The sequence below is a fragment of the Trichomycterus rosablanca genome, chromosome 18 (assembly GCF_030014385.1).
Source record: "Trichomycterus rosablanca isolate fTriRos1 chromosome 18, fTriRos1.hap1, whole genome shotgun sequence".
In the NCBI taxonomy this organism is placed as follows: Eukaryota; Metazoa; Chordata; class Actinopteri; order Siluriformes; family Trichomycteridae; genus Trichomycterus; species Trichomycterus rosablanca.
Window position 1 is genome coordinate 11,156,281 of NC_086005.1, and position 19,270 is coordinate 11,175,550.

The 19,270-nt window shown below is 39.5% G+C and overlaps 1 protein-coding gene across 1 annotated transcript; it reads right to left on the reverse strand.

Annotated features, from left to right (window-relative positions):
• Positions 1 to 524: 524 nt before the first annotated feature.
• Positions 525 to 17,629, reverse strand: mmp30 (matrix metallopeptidase 30). The gene is made up of 21 exons (XM_063014742.1): positions 17,528 to 17,629; positions 16,777 to 17,012; positions 16,493 to 16,641; positions 15,374 to 15,502; positions 15,118 to 15,279; positions 14,617 to 14,752; positions 14,402 to 14,532; positions 14,151 to 14,310; positions 12,801 to 12,904; positions 12,606 to 12,701; positions 12,226 to 12,252; positions 10,049 to 10,167; positions 5,976 to 6,214; positions 4,745 to 4,893; positions 4,382 to 4,507; positions 4,107 to 4,268; positions 3,714 to 3,891; positions 1,578 to 1,708; positions 1,311 to 1,470; positions 929 to 1,032; positions 525 to 826 (listed from the first exon to the last, which is right to left on the reverse strand). Exons 1-21 carry the CDS (start codon positions 17,627 to 17,629, stop codon positions 726 to 728), a joined length of 2,901 nt encoding a protein of 966 aa, XP_062870812.1. The 3' UTR covers positions 525 to 725.
• Between the last annotated feature and the right edge of the window lie 1,641 nt (positions 17,630 to 19,270).

Here is a 19,270-nt window from a genome sequence, read left to right on the forward strand (position 1 = left end):
CTATTTTTTATTTTAAATGAACAAGGACACATATATTCAGTCACTATTAAACATTTACAAATTTATTCACCCAGCAAACACAACTATATGGTTTGTTTATTGGGATTTTAACATCATGTTTTACCCTTTGGTTACATTAATGACAGGAATGGTAGTTACTCATTACACAAGGTTCTTCAGTTCACAAGGTTATATCAAACACAGTCCTGGACAATTTTGTATCTCCAATTCACTTGCGTGTCTTTGGGCTGTGGGAGGAAACCGGACCTCCTGGAGGAAACCCACATAGACACGGGGAGAACATGCTTACTCCACACAGAAAGGACCCGGACCGCCTCACCTGGGGATCGAACCCAGGACCTTCTTGCTGTGAGGCGACAGTGCTATCCACCGAGCCACTGTGCCGCCCCCAACTATGTGGTATGAGTTAGCCACTAGTGCTACCCACAATGAAATAAAGGTAAAAGTAAATGGAAGACACACAGCATTTTTTTTTTTCATTTATTAATCTTTTCAGTACAAGTAAATGTGACGTCCTTGTTTATATTCTTGCGCCAACACTAACATGGTAGATTAAGATAAAATAGAAAAAAAATATTCAAGAAACACAGATTACAAACAGAAATAATACTAAAACATGCTGTTTATATAAGCAGATCAGTAGAAATGTATTGTATAGAATCTAAGTGTTATTCAGTCTGTTTATAAATGTATAACTTTGCTTATTAACATTTCAGCCAGCTGTAATTCCGAAGCACACGGTTTATGGTTCTGGAACGAAAATTGTATTCCGTCTGGCTGGCACCATCAGAGAAATACAAAAAGCCTGGGAGTAAAAAAAAACAAAATTGAAAGAAAATATATTAAAAATAAGCATATGAATCTGTACCAGAGATTATAAGAGGTGATAATTAACACTGATGGTTACCATAGTTTTCAAAAGCAGCGTCCACTCTGGAGCCAATGCCAGGGAAATCAGCCGAAATTGGTTTAGGAAAGCCAGGGTCCATCATCCCAGTGTTTTCATTGTAGCTATGGCAAGACAAAGTGTAACAATTATTATGTGTACTTATGTAAAAATACCTAGTAATGCTGTGTTTTTCTGGTTCATACTAATAAACAGTACACAAAAGCAAAAAAAAAACACTGATGCACCTTTAGCTAAACATACAGTAATAAAAAACAACCCAATATAAACTGTTTGCAATCATTTAATTGCCTTCTGAATGTGAGGGGTTTTATCACAGAGACAAAGTGTTATTTCATTTCAGTATGGCTAAGTACTGTGATCATATCATTATTATAATTACCTCCAATATTCAGTACCAACAAAAAACAGAGTGTGGCCGATGGACTCCACATAGATTGCAGAATCAATCTTTTTGACTGAATCTGGGAAACCAAAGCCAGCGATGAGTTTGGGATAGCCAGGAAATTCTGTTTTTCCTTTCACTCCCCAATACTGCTGACCTGCACAGCGAGAGCACACGTGGTATTATTGTACACTGTACACCACATAAGGATCTGCAATGTGAATTTAAAGGTCTTGTGATAAATGTAATAAACTGAAGTGATACCTTTAAAGAAGAAGTTGATGCCTTTTCCTCTTAGCTCATAAGCTGCATCGATTGAAGTGATAGAGGGCCAGGTGGATTTTATAGCAGTCTGAGGAGCACCTTCAAACAGAGAACTTCTCTTCCAAAAATAGCTTAAAACATAAAATAAAGATAAAAAGGGAAAAATTATATTGTAATGCACAATACAATTGGTGAGCAGATTTACATCTACAGTACTTACAAGCAATAAATATTCTGTTCTTTGGCATTAGTTTATATTTTTTAATCAAGGGCTTGATTTTGTTGCTTTTTTTACTTTGTATTTTAGATACAAAGATAGATGAATAATTAGAAGATAAAACATTATTATTATTATTATTTACATTTTTTTATTATTTTCTTTTCATTGTAATCGTGCACACACGAACAGACTGAAGAACAGCTTCTTCCCAAGAGCTGTGGCCTCCATCACCCCTCCCACCCCTCATAGACTATGAACTTGAACACTGCATATTTTCACATCTTCATACAACCACTCTCTCATTCAAGCATAAAATCGTCACTTTATATATTCATATTCACCCTTATTTTATTTTATTTATCTTGAAATCCATACTTCAAATTGTACTGGTTGTCCTGTGTAAATATCCATATGTTTATGTAAATACTTTTGCTTCTTCTTTTTATCTTTCGGAGTGTGTCAAACTAAATTTCGTTGTACGCAAGTATAATGACAATAAAGGTTCTTCTTCTTCTTCTTCTAATTATCCTGGTCAGGGTCGTGGCAGGTCTGGGCTTCATTGGGCTAAAGGTAGGAAACACCCCAGACAGCTCGTGAGTCCACCACAAGGTGCACACACACACACACACACACACACAATTTTAGTATCTCCAATTGGCATGACTGCACGTCTTTGGACTTGTGGGAGAAAACCGCAGCACTTTAAGGAAAGACAGGGAGAACATGCAAACTACATACTAAAAGGACCCTGGTTAATTATTATTTTTATTATTATTATTATTATTATTTCAAGTAATAGTAGTAGTAGCAGAAGTAGCGGCAGAAAAGCAACAGTTTAAAATAAATTAGTAGCAGTTGTACTGGTATTAGAAGCAGTTCCAGTAGTGATATTATTAGCAGCAGCAGTAGTAATACTTTTAGACATAGTATTAATAGTATTAACACTAGTAACTGTAGTAGTAGGAGTAATAGTAATGATCGTACTTGTTGTATCAGTAGTAATTAGTAAATGAAGCTAAAGTGATAGAACTAGTGGCAGTATTTTGTGGTTGATTCTTGCTGCTGCTGGTGGTGGTGTTATACAGTGTAGTCACTGATGGCTTGTGACAAAAAAATGGATCCCTGAGAAAAATTAAATAAACTTCTAAGTGAACGCCCCCTTGTGGAAGCTTTATGTTACATCTTGTAAATCAAAGTGGGACCAGATTGTACAGTAGGATGCATTGTCTGTGTTGCCTGGGTCGCATGAAAAATCATGAACAAAAGGTGGGTCACTTAAAAAAAGTTTGAAAAACCCTAATCTATACAGTGTATAGTTTAATCACTATTTATGCATCAAACTACCGTCTGTCTGTCATTAGTTAAGTCCTCATCATTATTTTTTTTTGTATATTTTATTTATGCATTTTCTCCCCTTTTTCCCTTTTAGCGCGTCCAATTGCCCGATTGCGTCATGCTTCCTCTCCACCAATGCCGATCCCTGCTCTGATTGAGGAGAACGAAGCTAACCCCCACCCCCTCCAACACGAGGGCAGCATGCCGTATGCATCTTATCACCTACACTTTGACAAGTGCAGTGCAGCTCAGCACTGTGTATGGAGAGACACACCCTAAGAGCACTCTTTTCTCATCTCTGTGCAGGCGCCATCAATCAGCCAGCAGAGGTCGCAACCGCATTAGTCATGGGAGAGAGACTCTATCCGGCTTAATCCCACCCATATCTGAACAACAGGCCAATCGTTGTTCATGTGGCCTCTCAGCCTAACCAGCATACAATGTATTCGAGATCCCAGCTCTGGTTCCAGCGTGTGTGTTTTTACCGCTGTGCCACCTTAGCGGCAAGTCCTCATCATTATTTAAGTGACTTTTAGAAAACATATTTTGCTTTCTAAAACAAACATAAGATATCGTCTTACTCATTTTTAAAGAAGTACAGCTCATTGTTTATGCTGGTTGCAGCATCGAAAACCAAATTCCGGTTACATGCCTCCGGTGGTACTGGTTGTGGTTGGGGTTGCGGTTGAGGTTGTGGATTGGGCATTGGTTGTGGTTTAGGATCAGGTCCAGGCTGGGGGTTTGAAGACTGGCGGACACCTAAAGTAATAGATAAAATACACAATTATTATAGATACAGTGGGGGCCAAAAGTCTGCCAAGTTCTATATAATGTATTTTTTATATAACTAATTCCTAAGGTTTTATGATTTGTTAAGTAACATTTGTAATGTTGTCATGTTCTCAGACGTTTGGCCCCTTATTTTAAAAGTCCTGTCTTGTGTCTGGATGACTAACGTGCACCATACTGCTTACCATAGAGAGCCTGGACCCCTTTCTTATCATCCAGAGGCAGCTGATATCCATTCGTGTTAACATAAGAGTATGTAGGGTACATCAGAGCAGAGTGATCCTGTGAGTGATCCAGACCCAGTGCATGACCAAACTCATGTGCAGCCACTAAAAGCAGATTTGTACCTGCAACAAAATGAAATTAAATATCAGATTTAATGTGTAAAGCTGTTATTATAAGGTGGGATGGTTGCAAAAAAAAAAAAAAAAAAGTCAGACTTGGTAAAGCCCCTCTTTACCTGCTGAGCTCAGGGTCCAGTGCTCATCCTCATCAAAGTGAGTATCCCCTCCTTCCTCAGGTCCTGGAGATACAGCATGGGCCAGAACCTTTCCTGGCCCATCAAAAGGAGAAAAGTCTCCATGATCTAAAAAAAAGCATTATAAGCTCAGAATACTGTAGCTCTGTCCTAAACCAGATTCATATTCACCATAAAGGACACGTGTAGTGGTCAAAATGCATGTTTGTAACTCTACCGGAAGTCATTATTGTCAAACCTATTAAAAACACCAAGATGTTGCAATATTAAATAATTATGGTTTATTTATTATAATTACTAAATAATTGTGTTTAAATATTTGAAGGAACATTTTAAAGAACACACATTTGGCTTTGAAGAGTATCATAATATCAGCTGTTCCAGTGTGGATCTGCTTGAAGTCTAGTGGAATGACATCACTGTAGAGTTTGAAAGCTTTAGCGATGGTGGTGTCCACCTCTCTCTGGGTCAGATCTGGTGTGTACTGGGTTATTCTACAATGTGGGAAAAGAAAAGTGTTTCAATGAGGACATCAGGTGGTGTGTTAGAGTAAGTGTGTGTGTGTGTGTGTGTGTGTGTGTGTCAATGGACATTTCATAGCTACTTGGCTTACTCATAAATAATTACATAAAACACCAAATATTTAATTCACTCACACACTTTCTTACCCGCTTATCCAATTAGGGTCACGGGGGGATGCTTGAGCCTATCCCAGCTTTTCAATGGGCGCAAGGCACACAGTAACACCCTGGACCCCATCGCAGGGCAGACACACAATAACGCACACACACATACACACCCATTGACCTATAGAGCAATTCAGTGTCTCCAATTCACCTGACTTCATGTTTTTGGACTGTGGGAGGAAACCAGTGCTCCCGGAGGAAACCCACACAGACACGGGGAAAACATGCAAACTCCAACATGCAAACTCCACACAGAAAGGACTCGGACTGCCCTGCCTGGAGATCAAACCCAGGTTCCTCTTGCTGTGAGGCGACAATGCTACCCACCGAGCCACCGTGCTGCCTTAAATATTTAATTGTTCGTAGTTTTGCAAATTAGGTGGCAATAGTCTTTTTTTTTCGTCTTCAATGGCTTTGTAAGTATCTATCTACAGTATATCTAGAGACAATTGTTAAAGCAGTGTAATTGAAGCAAGTATGTCCTATCTCTGCAAATGTTCAGGATCAGGACGCTTTGTTTACACTCCTACTTTTAGTCATATATAGCCACTTCTCTATGAGGCAACCAATGGTGGACCAACCTGAACTGCTAGTACCTCCACATATTAGCATTTGATATTACACATAATGTGTGATAACACTGAATTGAATAAAACAATGTTTATTTTATCACAGTTTAAGACTGAATTTAATGGCCATGGGTTTAGATGCCCAACAATTTATGGTCAGATGTCTACATACCGTATAGTGAATATTAGATGATATAATTTGGTGACGTCCACAGATTCTACTGTAAACATTAATAAAGCATGTTGATCATTTGATTCTGTGTATTCATTTGAATATAAGTCATTAAGCAGGAGTATAACTCTATTTTTATCAGTCTATACCTGTATGTGACGAGCTTTTTATCCCACTTGGGCTTGCCATAGAAAAGATTGTATTTGGCAACATCAGTAACTCCACAGCGGGGCTGTTTCATCACATCAACAGTTTTCTTGTCCAGCTTGCCCGTCACCTCGAGTCCAAAGAATTCCTGCATTTGCTTCAGGGTGTCCTCAAAACTGCTTTCCTTCATCCTGCTGAGAGATGGAACGCTGGATTCAAAGTAGAACTGCCTTAGATATTCCTGAAGAAAAAAAGACAGAACGTTACAACCAGACACATCTTATCAATATGTAGTTCTGAAATAAAATATTATATATATATACACTGATCAGCCATAACCACCTCCTTGTTTCTACACTCACTGTCTATTTTATCAGCTCCACTTACCATATAGAACTTTGTAGTTCTACAATTACTGACTGTTGTCCATCTGTTTCTCTGCATGCTTTGTTAGCATGATATGGTGGTGGTGTGTTAGTGTGTGTTGGGCTGAAATGAGTGGATCAGAAACAGCAGTGCTGCTGGAGTTTTTAAATACCGTGTCCACTCACTGTCCACTCTATTAGACACTCCTACCTAGTTGGTCCACCTTGTAGATGTAAAGTCAGAGACGATCGCTCATCTATTGCTGCAGTTTGAGTTGGTCATCTTCTAGACCTTCATCAGTGGTCACAGGATGCTGCCCACGAGGTGCTGTTGGCTGGATATTTTTGCTTGGTACACTACTATAAGTCCAGCAGTGACAGTGAGGTGTTTAAAAACTCCATCAGCGCTGCTGTGTCTGATCCACTCATACCAGCACAACACACACTAACACACCACCACCATGTCAGTGTCACTGCAGTGCTAAGAATGACGCACCACCCAAATAATACCTGCTCTGTAGTGGTCCTGTGGGAGTCCTGACCATTGAAGAACAGCATGAAAAAGGGCTAACAAAAGATACAGATGGACTACAGTCAGTAATTGTAGAACTACAAAGTGCTTCTATATGGTAAGTGGAGCTGATAAAATGGACAGAGTGTGTAGAAACAAGGAGGTGGTTTTAATGTTATGGCTGATCAGCGTATGTCACACGTGTTTGACACGTGTTTATGGTAAATATATACCTCTCTTATGTTCTTGATCTAAATAATTGCATTTTATATGTCACTTTTAGCATTTATTTTCCACAGATAAATATCTCACTGACACTACCATCAGAGCAAAAAATGTGAGCAAAAAGCAAAAACATGTTTTTCTACTTGCCTACAGACAATAATACCTATTTATAAAATCAAGATGCGGAATGACTGGTGTATTAGTGTATTAATAATTATTATATTAACATATTTAAAGAAAGTGCAGAGCAGCCAGCAAGCAATTCGTTGCAGTAATGCAGTTCAAAAATCCACTACTCAATCCTGGACAAATGCTTCTATTCTAAATACCTGTACGCCATGCAAAAAAAATAGAGCCCTGTTCATTTAGCTTAGGGACAACTACTGTGATTTGTACAAAGCTTTTAAGACTTCCATTGTAATGCTTTGTCTTTGTTGACTTCGAGAAGTTGGAAGCTTATCATTTACAGTGTATCACAAAAGTGAGTACACCCCTCACATTTCTGCAGATATTTAAGTATATCTTTTCATGGGACAACACTGACAAAATGACACTTTGACACGATGAAAAGTAGTCTGTGTGCAGCTTATATAACAGTGTAAATTTATTCTTCCCTCAAAATAACTCAATATACAGCCATTAATGTCTAAACCACCGGCAACAAAAGTGAGTACACCCCTAAGAGACTACACCCCTAAATGTCCAAATTGAGCACTGCTTGTCATTTTCCCTCCAAAATGTCATGTGATTTGTTAGTGTTACTAGGTCTCAGGTGTGCATAGGGAGCAGGTGTGTTCAATTTAGTAGTACAGCTCTCACACTCTCTCATACTGGTCACTGAAAGTTTCAACATGGCACCTCATGGCAAAGAACTCTCTGAGGATCTTAAAAGACGAATTGTTGCGCTACATGAAGATGGCCAAGGCTACAAGAAGATTGCCAACACCCTGAAACTGAGCTGCAGCACAGTGGCCAAGATCATCCAGCGTTTTAAAAGAGCAGGGTCCACTCAGAACAGACCTCGCGTTGGTCGTCCAAAGAAGCTGAGTGCACGTGCTCAGCGTCACATCCAACTGCTGTCTTTGAAAGATAGGCGCAGGAGTGCTGTCAGCATTGCTGCAGAGATTGAAAAGGTGGGGTGTCAGCCTGTCAGTGCTCAGACCATACGCCGCACACTACATCAAATTGGTCTGCATGGCTGTCACCCCAGAAGGAAGCCTCTTCTGAAGTCTCTACACAAGAAAGCCCGCAAACAGTTTGCTGAAGACATGTCAACAAAGGACATGGATTACTGGAACCATGTCCTATGGTCTGATGAGACCAAGATTAATTTGTTTGGTTCAGATGGTCTCAAGCATGTGTGGCGGCAATCAGGTGAGGAGTACAAAGATAAGTGTGTCATGCCTACAGTCAAGCCTGGTGGTGGGAATGCCATGGTCTGGGGCTGCATGAGTGCAGCAGGTGTTGGGGAGTTACATTTCATTGAGGGACACATGAACTCCAATATGTACTGTGAAATACTGAAGAAGAGCATGATCCCCTCCCTCCGGAAACTGGGTCTCGGGCAGTGTTCCAGCATGATAATGACCCCAAACACACCTCTAAGACGACCACTGCTTTATTGAAGAGGCTGAGGGTAAAGGTGATGGACTGGCCAAGCATGTCTCCAGACCTAAACCCAATAGAACATCTTTGGGGCATCCTCAAGCGGAAGGTGCAGGAGCGCAAAGTCTCGAATATCCACCAGCTCCGTGATGTCGTCATGGAGGAGTGGAAAAGCATTCCAGTGGCAATCTGTGAAGCTCTGGTAAACTCCATGCCCAGGAGAGTTAAGGCAGTTCTGGGAAATAATGGTGGCCACACAAAATATTGACACTTCAGGAACTTTCACTAAGGGGTGTACTCACTTTTGTTGCCGGTGGTTTAGACATTAATGGCTGTATATTGAGTTATTTTGAGGGAAGAATAAATTTACACTGTTATATAAGCTGCACACAGACTACTTTTCATTGTGTCAAAGTGTCATTTTGTCAGTGCTGTCCCATGAAAAGATATACTTAAATATCTGCAGAAATGTGAGGGGTGTACTCACTTTTGTGATACACTGTATTTTAATATCGCTGATTTTATACACCTGTAGCAATAACACCTGAACACAGTAATTAGTCAGGGTGTCCACATACTTTTGGCCATATAGTTTGTTCCTTAAAAGATTATGTTCTAACTTTAACTTTGACTTCTACTGTAAAATTTTTCCATGCACCTTTGTAAAAAACCTAGGCGGCATGGTGGTGCAGTAAGTATAGAAGAGAAGGTATACTTTATTTGTCATATATACATAAACAGATGTACAATACAATTACATTCTTTCTTCGTATATCCCAGCTTGTTCGGAAGCTGGGGTCAGAGCGCAGGGTCAGACATCGTACCGCACCCCTGGAGCAGACAGGGTTAAGGGCCTGGCTCAAGGACTCAACACTGGCTGCATAGTAGAGCCTGGATTTGAACCACCGATCTTCCGGTTGATAGCCCAAAGCTCTACCCACTAGGCTACCACTGTCCCACTATTGTAGTGCTGTCACCTCATAGTAGTGCCGTCACCTCACTGCAAAAAGTGCTTAGGTTTGATTCTAAGCACTCTGTGTGGAGTTTGCATGTTCTCCTTCTGTCCATTTGGGTTCCCCCCAGGTGCTCCAGTTTCCTCACACAAGTTTAAAAACATGCAGTTGGGCTGAGTGTAAGTGTGTGTGTTAATGTGTGTGTAATGAACTTGTGACCTGTCTGGAATGTTTTCCGCCCTCCACCAAATAAATCAGACCCACTGCAACCCTAACCAGGATACAGCAGTGGTAAAACAGACAATGAATGAATAATAAACGTATATAAAAACCTGTAAGCTGCATATAAAAGCTTCTGATGACTGACAAATGACAACTGCATATTTAAATAATATCAATAATTGCATGTTTTGTACCTCTGCTTTCTCTTGATCGTCTGGTTTGACATCAGTTGGTGCACCACTGCAAAGCAGCAGACCCGCTGCAAGTGTCAACGCCAGTAGTGCTGCGTCTACCATCTTCAGGATCTCCTGCTCTGAAGAGAATCAGGGACGTTTATATCTCTGTGTCCACCCACCACTCTATTTACTGAAAAAGAATGTGTCGTTTTCCCGAAAGCAAAGCTGAACTTTGAGGGGGGAGTAGTCTACAGTATGAATCGGGGGTAGGGGTAACCAAGTCTCAACAAGACCTTAATCAAAACAACTGAGTGTGTTATGGGTTATTTTGTGACTTGACTGAAAGAATACCATACAGGTGCAGACAGGCCATGTTTTCTGTACTTAAAATCCTTCAAGCTCTTTTACTTTACAAATAAATATGCAGGGTTAAGCGGTAAGAGAACAAAAGTACAAAGTACAGTGGATCATTCTGTACAGCATACCTTATTTGGCACTGTTTTTACACCAGTTGCCCTTCCTGATGCATCCCTCCATATTTTTATTCAAGCTTGGACCTGGCATTTAGAGTGCAGTGAAAGTTCACCCCGACTAGGCTGTTCGGCTCTGATACCCCCCGAGATATAGCCAATAATGTCTGTGTAGATGTCCCTGGATCTCAGAACATTAGCTGGCTAGTGTATATTACCGCTGTGCCACTCAAGCACCCAAAATTATTAAGACTAACGAAACAAAGTTAGATGTAATTAAAAAAAAAATACATTACACAGTATTCAGACCAGGGAGCAAGGTGGTGTGGGCATGGGTACTGCACAAGGACATGGACTTTGGGCACCTGGACTTGGATATGATCCTTACCTCTTTTTGTCAGGTCTTTTGTGGGTTTACATTAGACATGTGGTGAATTGATTGGCTACTATTAATTGTCTCTAGGTGTGGGTGTGAGTATGCAATGCATTTGCCCACTGTCCAGTATTATGTGTTTTAGAGTCTGGGTCGTAGTAGGTCTGGCACAAGACCAGAATACTCCCAGTCCATCACAGGGCGCCATACACTCACTTACCCACAGCAAAGAATGAGTAAAAGTTCATTTAAAGTATACATGTGGCACCTATGAGGCGATTTTAAAGGTTATGACGGAGTAGTTTCAAAGCCTCAAGTATTTCATGCTCTTGTACTAAACAGTTAAGCTGCTCACATTGGGCATCAACCAATGAGTGATCATTGCTGCTCTATATTATTAAATAAGTACATTGCACCCTACAGTATTGTACCCCGTACAGTATTCCTCTCCACACCTTATTATTAGAAATTACTAGTGGGTTTTACTGTCATCTCAGCCATATACGGTGTACAATACACAGAGAGACAACACAGTTTCTATCATATCAATGGTTAAACAAACAACCATGACAGGACCCACAAAGTATCAATAAACACACTGCATCAGAACGATCATGGTGCAAATGACAAAACTAAGAGCAAAGTCTTTTAAAGAGTACACCATGGAGGGTGATGTTCATCTACAATATCCGCAATACTATTGGATATGTAATATTTTATACTACTATAACAGTACTATTTGTGACATATTTTGTTAAGCAGTGTATGCATCATTTAATTACAATTTATCCCATTTTACTGCCCATTGTTTTGGATTACTATATCCAACAAGCTGTTGGTCATGTGTGTGTATACCTTTAGCCATATACAGTAGTTTATCTCTTAGAGAATGGCATCTTTTTTAAGTCAGTCTGAAGCAGTTGAAGACAAGTCTTTAAAATATCTAGTGTGAATTGTAAGTTGAAGTGGTGTAGCACATATCCCTACTGGTCTCTGGAGCAGTGAAAGCACATTCTTGTGGTGAATCACACTTCTAGATCCGGCAGTCTAAAAATGTAATGTAAAGTGTAAAATTTGGGGGATGAGGAACAATGCCCTGAGAGAGTTTTAGAAGTAGAATGCCTTTATTTGTCATGTATACATATACACGTGTACAGTACAGCTTCTTTGAAATGCTGGGGTCAGAGCACAGGGTCAACAATTGCATGGCGCCTCTGGAGCTGATAAGGTTAAGGGGCTTGCTCAAGGGCCCAACAGTGTCTGCGTGGCAGAGCCAGAATTTAAACCCACAAGCTTTCGATTGATATTCCAATCATCAATGTTTGTGCTCTTGTGGTTTGATAGAAGCTTACGGTCATCCCCACAGTCATTTTCCAAATCTAGCAGAAAGCATTACTGAAAGAGTGAAGTCTGTTACTCAAGCAAATGGGTTTAAACTCCATATTATGCCATGGTGCATTAGAATTCATTATTAATCATCTTTATTAATCATTAGTACATTTTAATATTAAAGAATCTGAAAATACTGTAACGAGACAAATTTGAGAGATACAAGCAATCTTTATTTTTCAAATCATCCTGTTACACAGTACACCCACCAATAACTCAAAAACTGTTTATTGTATCAAAATATCTGAAATAATTTAAGTAAAATATGTCTGTTATAAATAAACTAAGCATGCTAGCTCTGTAAATTGACCCAGATCGCCTGGGTTAAAAGTTTACAGCTAACACGGCAGAAAGAAGTTGGTTTTTAGCACACGCAGCACCCTCTTGCTGGTGGTGCTGTACTCATACACTCGAGTTCCACTGAAGAGGTAGGTGAAACCTGAAACACACGGAGGACATGATGTTAGCATTAGCGAATATCTCTACAATCTCTGATTTTAGCATTCAAGGGTGTAAATGTATGTACTTATAGACAGACCTTTGTGTTGAAGAGCAGCAGAGATTTTACCAGTGACCCCTGGGAAACTTTGTTCCACCAGTTTCGGGTAACCTGTGTCCATCTTCTTGCTGGCTTCGTTATAGCTGCAAAAACGTATTCATTATATTAATATAACATCAGAAATAAATGATTGTATTATTTAAATTCTTTGAAAACATTTGTTTATTATATGTATGGTTGCATTTATTATTCAGTATAAATGTATTAATACAAACAATATTTGTAATTTTTTTTTATTTTATGATAATTGTTTTTCATTTATTTATTTAGTTAGTTATTTAATTATTTATTTATTTCAGAGTTCACTAAAAAATTTGGCCATACCCCATCAGATATAGCCAATTATGTCTGTGTAGATGCCCAACCCCAGATTTAATTTGTAAATTCTAACCCTGATTCTCGGAGTATTAGTTGGCAGGTGTACATTACGCTGTGTCATTCAGGCCCGCGGTGTGTCATAACATTAAACCCACCTCCTTGTTTCTACACACATTGTCCATGTTATCAGCTCCACTTACCATATAGAAGCACTTTGTAGTTCTACAATTACTGACTGTAGTCCATCTGTTTCTCTGCATGCTTTGTTAGCCCCCTTTTATTCTGTTCTTCAATGGTCAGGACTCTCCCAGGACCACTACAGAGCAGGTATTATTTAGTTGGTGGATCATTCTCAGCACTGCAGTGACACTGACATGGTGGTGGTGTGTTAGTGTGTGTTGTGCTGGTATGAGTGGATAAGACACAGCAGCGCTGATGGAGTTTTTTAACACCTCACTGTCACTGCTGGACTGAAAATATCCAGCCAACAGCGCCCCGTGACCACTGATAAAGGTCCATAAGATGACCAACTCAAACAGCAGCAATAGATGAGTGATCGTCTCTGACTTTACATCTAAAAGGTGGACCAACTAGGTAGGAGTGTCTAATAGAGTGGACAGTGAGTGGACACAGTATTTAAAAACTCCAGCAGCGCTGCTGTGTCTGATCCACTTATACCAAATCAACACACAGAGAATGATCCAACACCTAAATAATACCTGCTCTGTGGTGGTCCTGTGGGGGTCCTGACCATTAAAGAACAGGGTGAAAAAGGTATGTAGAGAAACAGATGGACTACAGTCAGTAATTGTAGAACTACAAAGTGCTTCTATATGGTAAGTGGAGCTGATAAAATGGACAGTGAGTGTAGAAACAAGGAGGTAGTTTTAATTTTATGGCTGATCAGTGTATATCTATTGTTGCCTAACTATCTATTATGATATTCATTCCAGTCGATGTATTGTCCTTTTTATTAACTGTTACATTTCCAGCATTTCTGGAGTTCTTTACCTGTAGTAATTGTTGTCTACGAAGAACAGGGTCTTGTCTGTATTTGTGTCATACAGTGCAGCACTGATTTTCTTCACCTTAGTGGGCAGACCCATTTTGCTAAGGCTCATGGGATATCCACGCACAAGATCATAACCACTAAAAGCCCAGACTTTCTGATCTGTGGAGCAGAAGCACATGATCATCACACCCTGCATTGCATTAGAACATAAGAACACAAACATGAATCATTTAGAAGAAGTGTTCATTACCTTTGATGAGGTACACCCTGTCCGTCTTTGTGTTTTCAAATGCAGCATCGATGTTGTCTGGAGCCTCTGGCCAAAAGGTCTTAATCAGATGCTGCTGGGGTTCGATGTTTCCAGCAATGCGCCAGAAGATGCTAAAGAACAGAATCACCTGATCAGTCTATGTGGCACAGAGAGTTTGATCACTGATGTATTTTGTTATTTGTATTTGTGCATACTTGTTTTTGAAGAAGAACCGCTCTCCACGAAGAGTTGTTACAGCATCCAGGACCAGATTGGGGTCACAGGCATTAGGGGTGACTGGAGCAGTGGGTTCAGGTTTACTGGGGTCGGCTGGTTTATCAGGGTTGGGGCCTGGTAATATTTTAAAAAGGAAAAAGATAGAAATTTAAAGTCATTTAAATTGAAAACACATTATTCTGAAAAATGCACAACCCCACTCATGGCTAGTATTGCTCCATTGTGCATTATTATAATGCTTTATCCTGGTCAAGGTTGCTGCAGGTCCAGTTCCACTAGGAAGGCTTGGTAAATGTTGTGTTTCTTTTACAGCTAGGTGTTTATACAATCAGTTCATATAGTTTATCCAACCTGATTTGCTCATAAACAGAATCTAATCCTGACTAATAGCAGTTAACAATCTAGGGGTTAACAGTCTTTCCAAAGGACCACACCCTCTGGTTTGCCTAAGTTTCTAACTAACAGCACCATGTGCTTACCATACAGAGACTGGATTCCGTTCACATCATCTTTGGGAAGAACAAATGTGTTTGGATCTCTGTAGCTGTATGTCGGGTACATCAGGGCACCAGGGTCACTGGAGTGTGACAGACCCATCGAGTGACCGAACTCATGGGCAGCCACCAGGAAGAGATTGTATCCTGAAGACAGATAATACATTCAAGTTATTTACAATGTCATGTTATTTTGGGATTAGTTTATCTATCCATGAGGTTAGGAGTTCATTTGTCTCACCGTTAGTGGAACTGAAGGTGAATTTCTCATCATCATCAAAGTGTGCATCTCCACCAATGCCAGTAGATGGGGCAAAAGCATGAGCCAGAGTGCCGTGTTGGCCATCAAATGGGTAACCATCACCATGGGCTGTAAAAGAGAGCTGGGTTTTAACACACCTGATGGATTTACAAACCTGTACTACTGTACATCATTTCTAAATGACTATTTCTGTACATATTTTCCTTAAACTGGCAGGTACATTTTGAAGATCTCTGCTGTGTTTACGTATTACAGAAATGCTTTATGATTTACCATAAAATGCACCTACTGAAGCAATAGTGTTTGTATTATGCAATTTACATGCACTATTTACAAGGCTAAAACACATTTGTAATATTCATCTTTGCATGTCCAAGTAGTTAGTAGAGCAATGCCATCTCCCATCATTGACACTGCGGTGTTTAGAAATCCCAACAACACTGCTGCACTTGATAAACTCATACCAGTACAACACATTTGTTCTTTAATTTTCTTCGGGATCAATAAAATATCCATCCATCCATCCATCCATCCATCTATCTATCTATCACATACTACCATGATATTGCCACTTCCAAATCTCAAAACGTATTTAGTCAGTAGATGACATGTATTGATCCATTGTCACTGACATATACGAAAACATGGGCTGGCAAAGTCAACCAAGCAACATATGTGCTACAGTCAGTAACTGTATCCAAAAAATGCCTCTATGTGGTGGGTGTGGCTTCAAAAATGACTACTAAATACAATACAGTATATACAAGATTAGTAAACCTAATAAATAGCCAGTAAGTGAACATATTAAATTTAATTTGCAATGGTAGATTAGTTCTTAGGGCTCTGGGTTATAAAGTAAAAGTTAAGGGTTCAAACCCTGGCTTTGCCAAGCAACCACTGTTGGACCCTTTAGGAAGGCCCTTTACCCTATCAGCTTCAAGAGAGCCATATAACTGGGTGACTCTGTGCACTGACCCCAGCTTTCAATCAAGCTGGGATATGCAACTAAAAGCATTAAATTGTACTCGTACATGTGTATCTAATTCTAAGAATAGATAGATCAATTGATAGATTGCATGATTTGATTGACTGACTTACATCCGGTTCCAAACGAGATCATGATGTCGGCGATACCACTGTAGATGCGAGTGAATCTCAGAGGACTGACTTTAGCCCAGACTTGTAGCGCTTTCTCGATAGCAGTGTCCACTTCAGATGCAGACATGTCAGGAGTATAATTCTCAATCCTGTTTAACATCAACATTAACATAATTTACTTGTTTGACCAATATGGTTAGTATGCCAGTAAAGCATGTACAAAAGCAAGGGATATTTGTAACAGTGCTTTTTATACTACAGTACATTCCATGACATGTCCTCACCTGTATGTCAGCTGGTTCGTCTTCCACTTGAGCCCCTCACCGAAAGTAGAGTACGCGGCCACATCTGTGACTCCACAACGAGGCTTCTTCATCACATCCAAAGTCTCTTTGTCGAGAGTCCCTGTCACGGTAAGTCCAAAAAACTTTTGCATCTCGGCTAGTCTCACACTCATCTGAGAGAGCTTGGATTTGTTGTTTGGAGACTGTGTGAGGTTATAGAACCTCTTCAGGTAAATCTGTGGAAATAAAAGATAAATTAGTGTTCATTATGGATTTATTTTATTTGATCTATATACCTATATTTCTATATACCTTGATCTATAAAATAATTTAGACTCGGTGGAACACCATTCCAATTCCTTATTCTACTTTTGATACCAACATTATAATTCTATAATTCTATTTTGTTAAAAAAAAAAACTTAAATCTATGTTAATGTTTTTAAATGTATACATTAGCAAATCAATTACTTCTAATTTTACATCAAGAACAAGTTGCCTTGGCATTTAGTGTTACATTTTCCTTTGTTGATATGTAGAATGATATTATAGGTTATAATTAGTTTTGGTGTTTGAGAGTAAAGCAGCTTGATATACAGTATATTCTGCACAACAAGGTTTTTCATCACCAGTCCTGGTGACCTATTGTCCTACAGAACTTAGTAGTTGTATAAGACAGTGAACATCCAGGACTGAAGATGAGAAACTCTAATGCACACGAATATTAAACACACTAAATGCAAATACATTACCTCAGCAAAAGCATCATCTTTCTCATCAGGTCGTGATATCGGCCCCGAGTGAACAGAGATCACCAGGGCAAGCAGAATACTGGCTGTGTAGATCATCTTCATGATGTCTTGTCTCCTCCTCTAGTTGTGGATCTTCTCCACCTTGCTCTGGATTCAGACTCAGTGCGGCTTATATACTGAGCTTGGCGAGGTGTTGAGCAATGTGTTGACTCACCACATAATGCATCTGGCTGGAAGATTCAGGATTGATGGACATGCTTTCACCGCCCCAAATAATCCCATCATCAAAACGTTCTCTTCCTCCTTTTTGTTCTATTCCCTTTATCCCAGTTTCTTTGTTGTTGCTTAATCTTTGACCCACATCATTGATTAAACGTTAGCATAAAAAGTGATGTTACATTTATTTTCTTAAAGATTGTATTTATTTATCTTTATTAATAGTGTATGATAGTGTATTAATAGTGTATTTATAAAAGTGTATGACATTCTGAAACAAAGTTATCTTAGGAAAATAGTAATTTTTTATTATTTGAATTTTTTATCAAATTTGTTTGTAATTTTACATTCAATTAAAATTTTAAATACTTTGTTTTATTTATTTTATTATGTTTAATACAAAAACATTTCAACAACAGCTCTTAAATACATTTAATGTATGCTAGGGTCCTGCCACTAGCGCCGACACCTTTACCAAACAGTAGGAGTTGGTGTTGCAATGCCAAGGAGGCAAAAACACATCCATCCTGTGCTCTCTTAGACAATGCTAATTATATCAGCTAAGCTCCCTTAAGTATGTTTTCCCCCTTTTTACTCCCAATCTAGTTGTTTTCCAATTCCCCAGATTGCTGATTCCTTTGACTCTACTGCTTGCATTATTCCCACCCTATCTGAGCTGCAGACTAGTGAGTCTGCGGACGGAGTCTTACAGAGAGCCGTATCATGTATGGAGAGACACGCTATGTGACTCTGTGGTCAGCCATTCTCATGCAGATCATTCGACCAGCCAGTACATTTGTGGCAGCAATGAGGAACGTCAATGACCTGCTTCCTACAGGCACAGCAAATTGTGTCCAAGCCATTTTATTTGTATAGCACTTTTTACAATGGATATTGTCTCAAGCAACTTTACAGAATCCAGGACCAACAGACCAAAAACCCATGTTGAGCAAGCCGAAGGTGACAGTGGCAAGAAAAACTTAAAACCTGCAATGTATCGTTTTATTTCGTCCCCAGTTTATCCGCTTCAGACCTGTCGCAACAAACCCATTGCCACCCTCAACAAAATAACAGCATTAAATATATATATATATATATATATGACTGATCAGCCATAACATTAAAACCACCTCCTTGTTTCTACACTCACTGTCCATTTTATCAGCTCTACTTACCATATAGAAGCACTTTAAAGTTCTACAATTACTGACTTTAGTCCATCTATTTCTCTGCATGCTTTTTGAACTTGCTTTTACCCTGTACTTTAATGGTCAGGACCCCCACAGGACCACCACAGAGTAGGTATTATTTGGGTGGTGGATCATTCTCAGCACTTCATCACACTTCAGTGACACTGACATGGTGGTTGTGTGTTAGTGTGTGTTGTGCTGGTATGAGTGAATCAGACACAGCAATGCTGATGGAGTTTTTAAACACCTCACTGTCACTGATGGACTGAGAATAGTCCACCAACCAAAAATATCCAGCCAACAGCTTCCCGTGGGCAGCGTCCTGTGACCACTGATG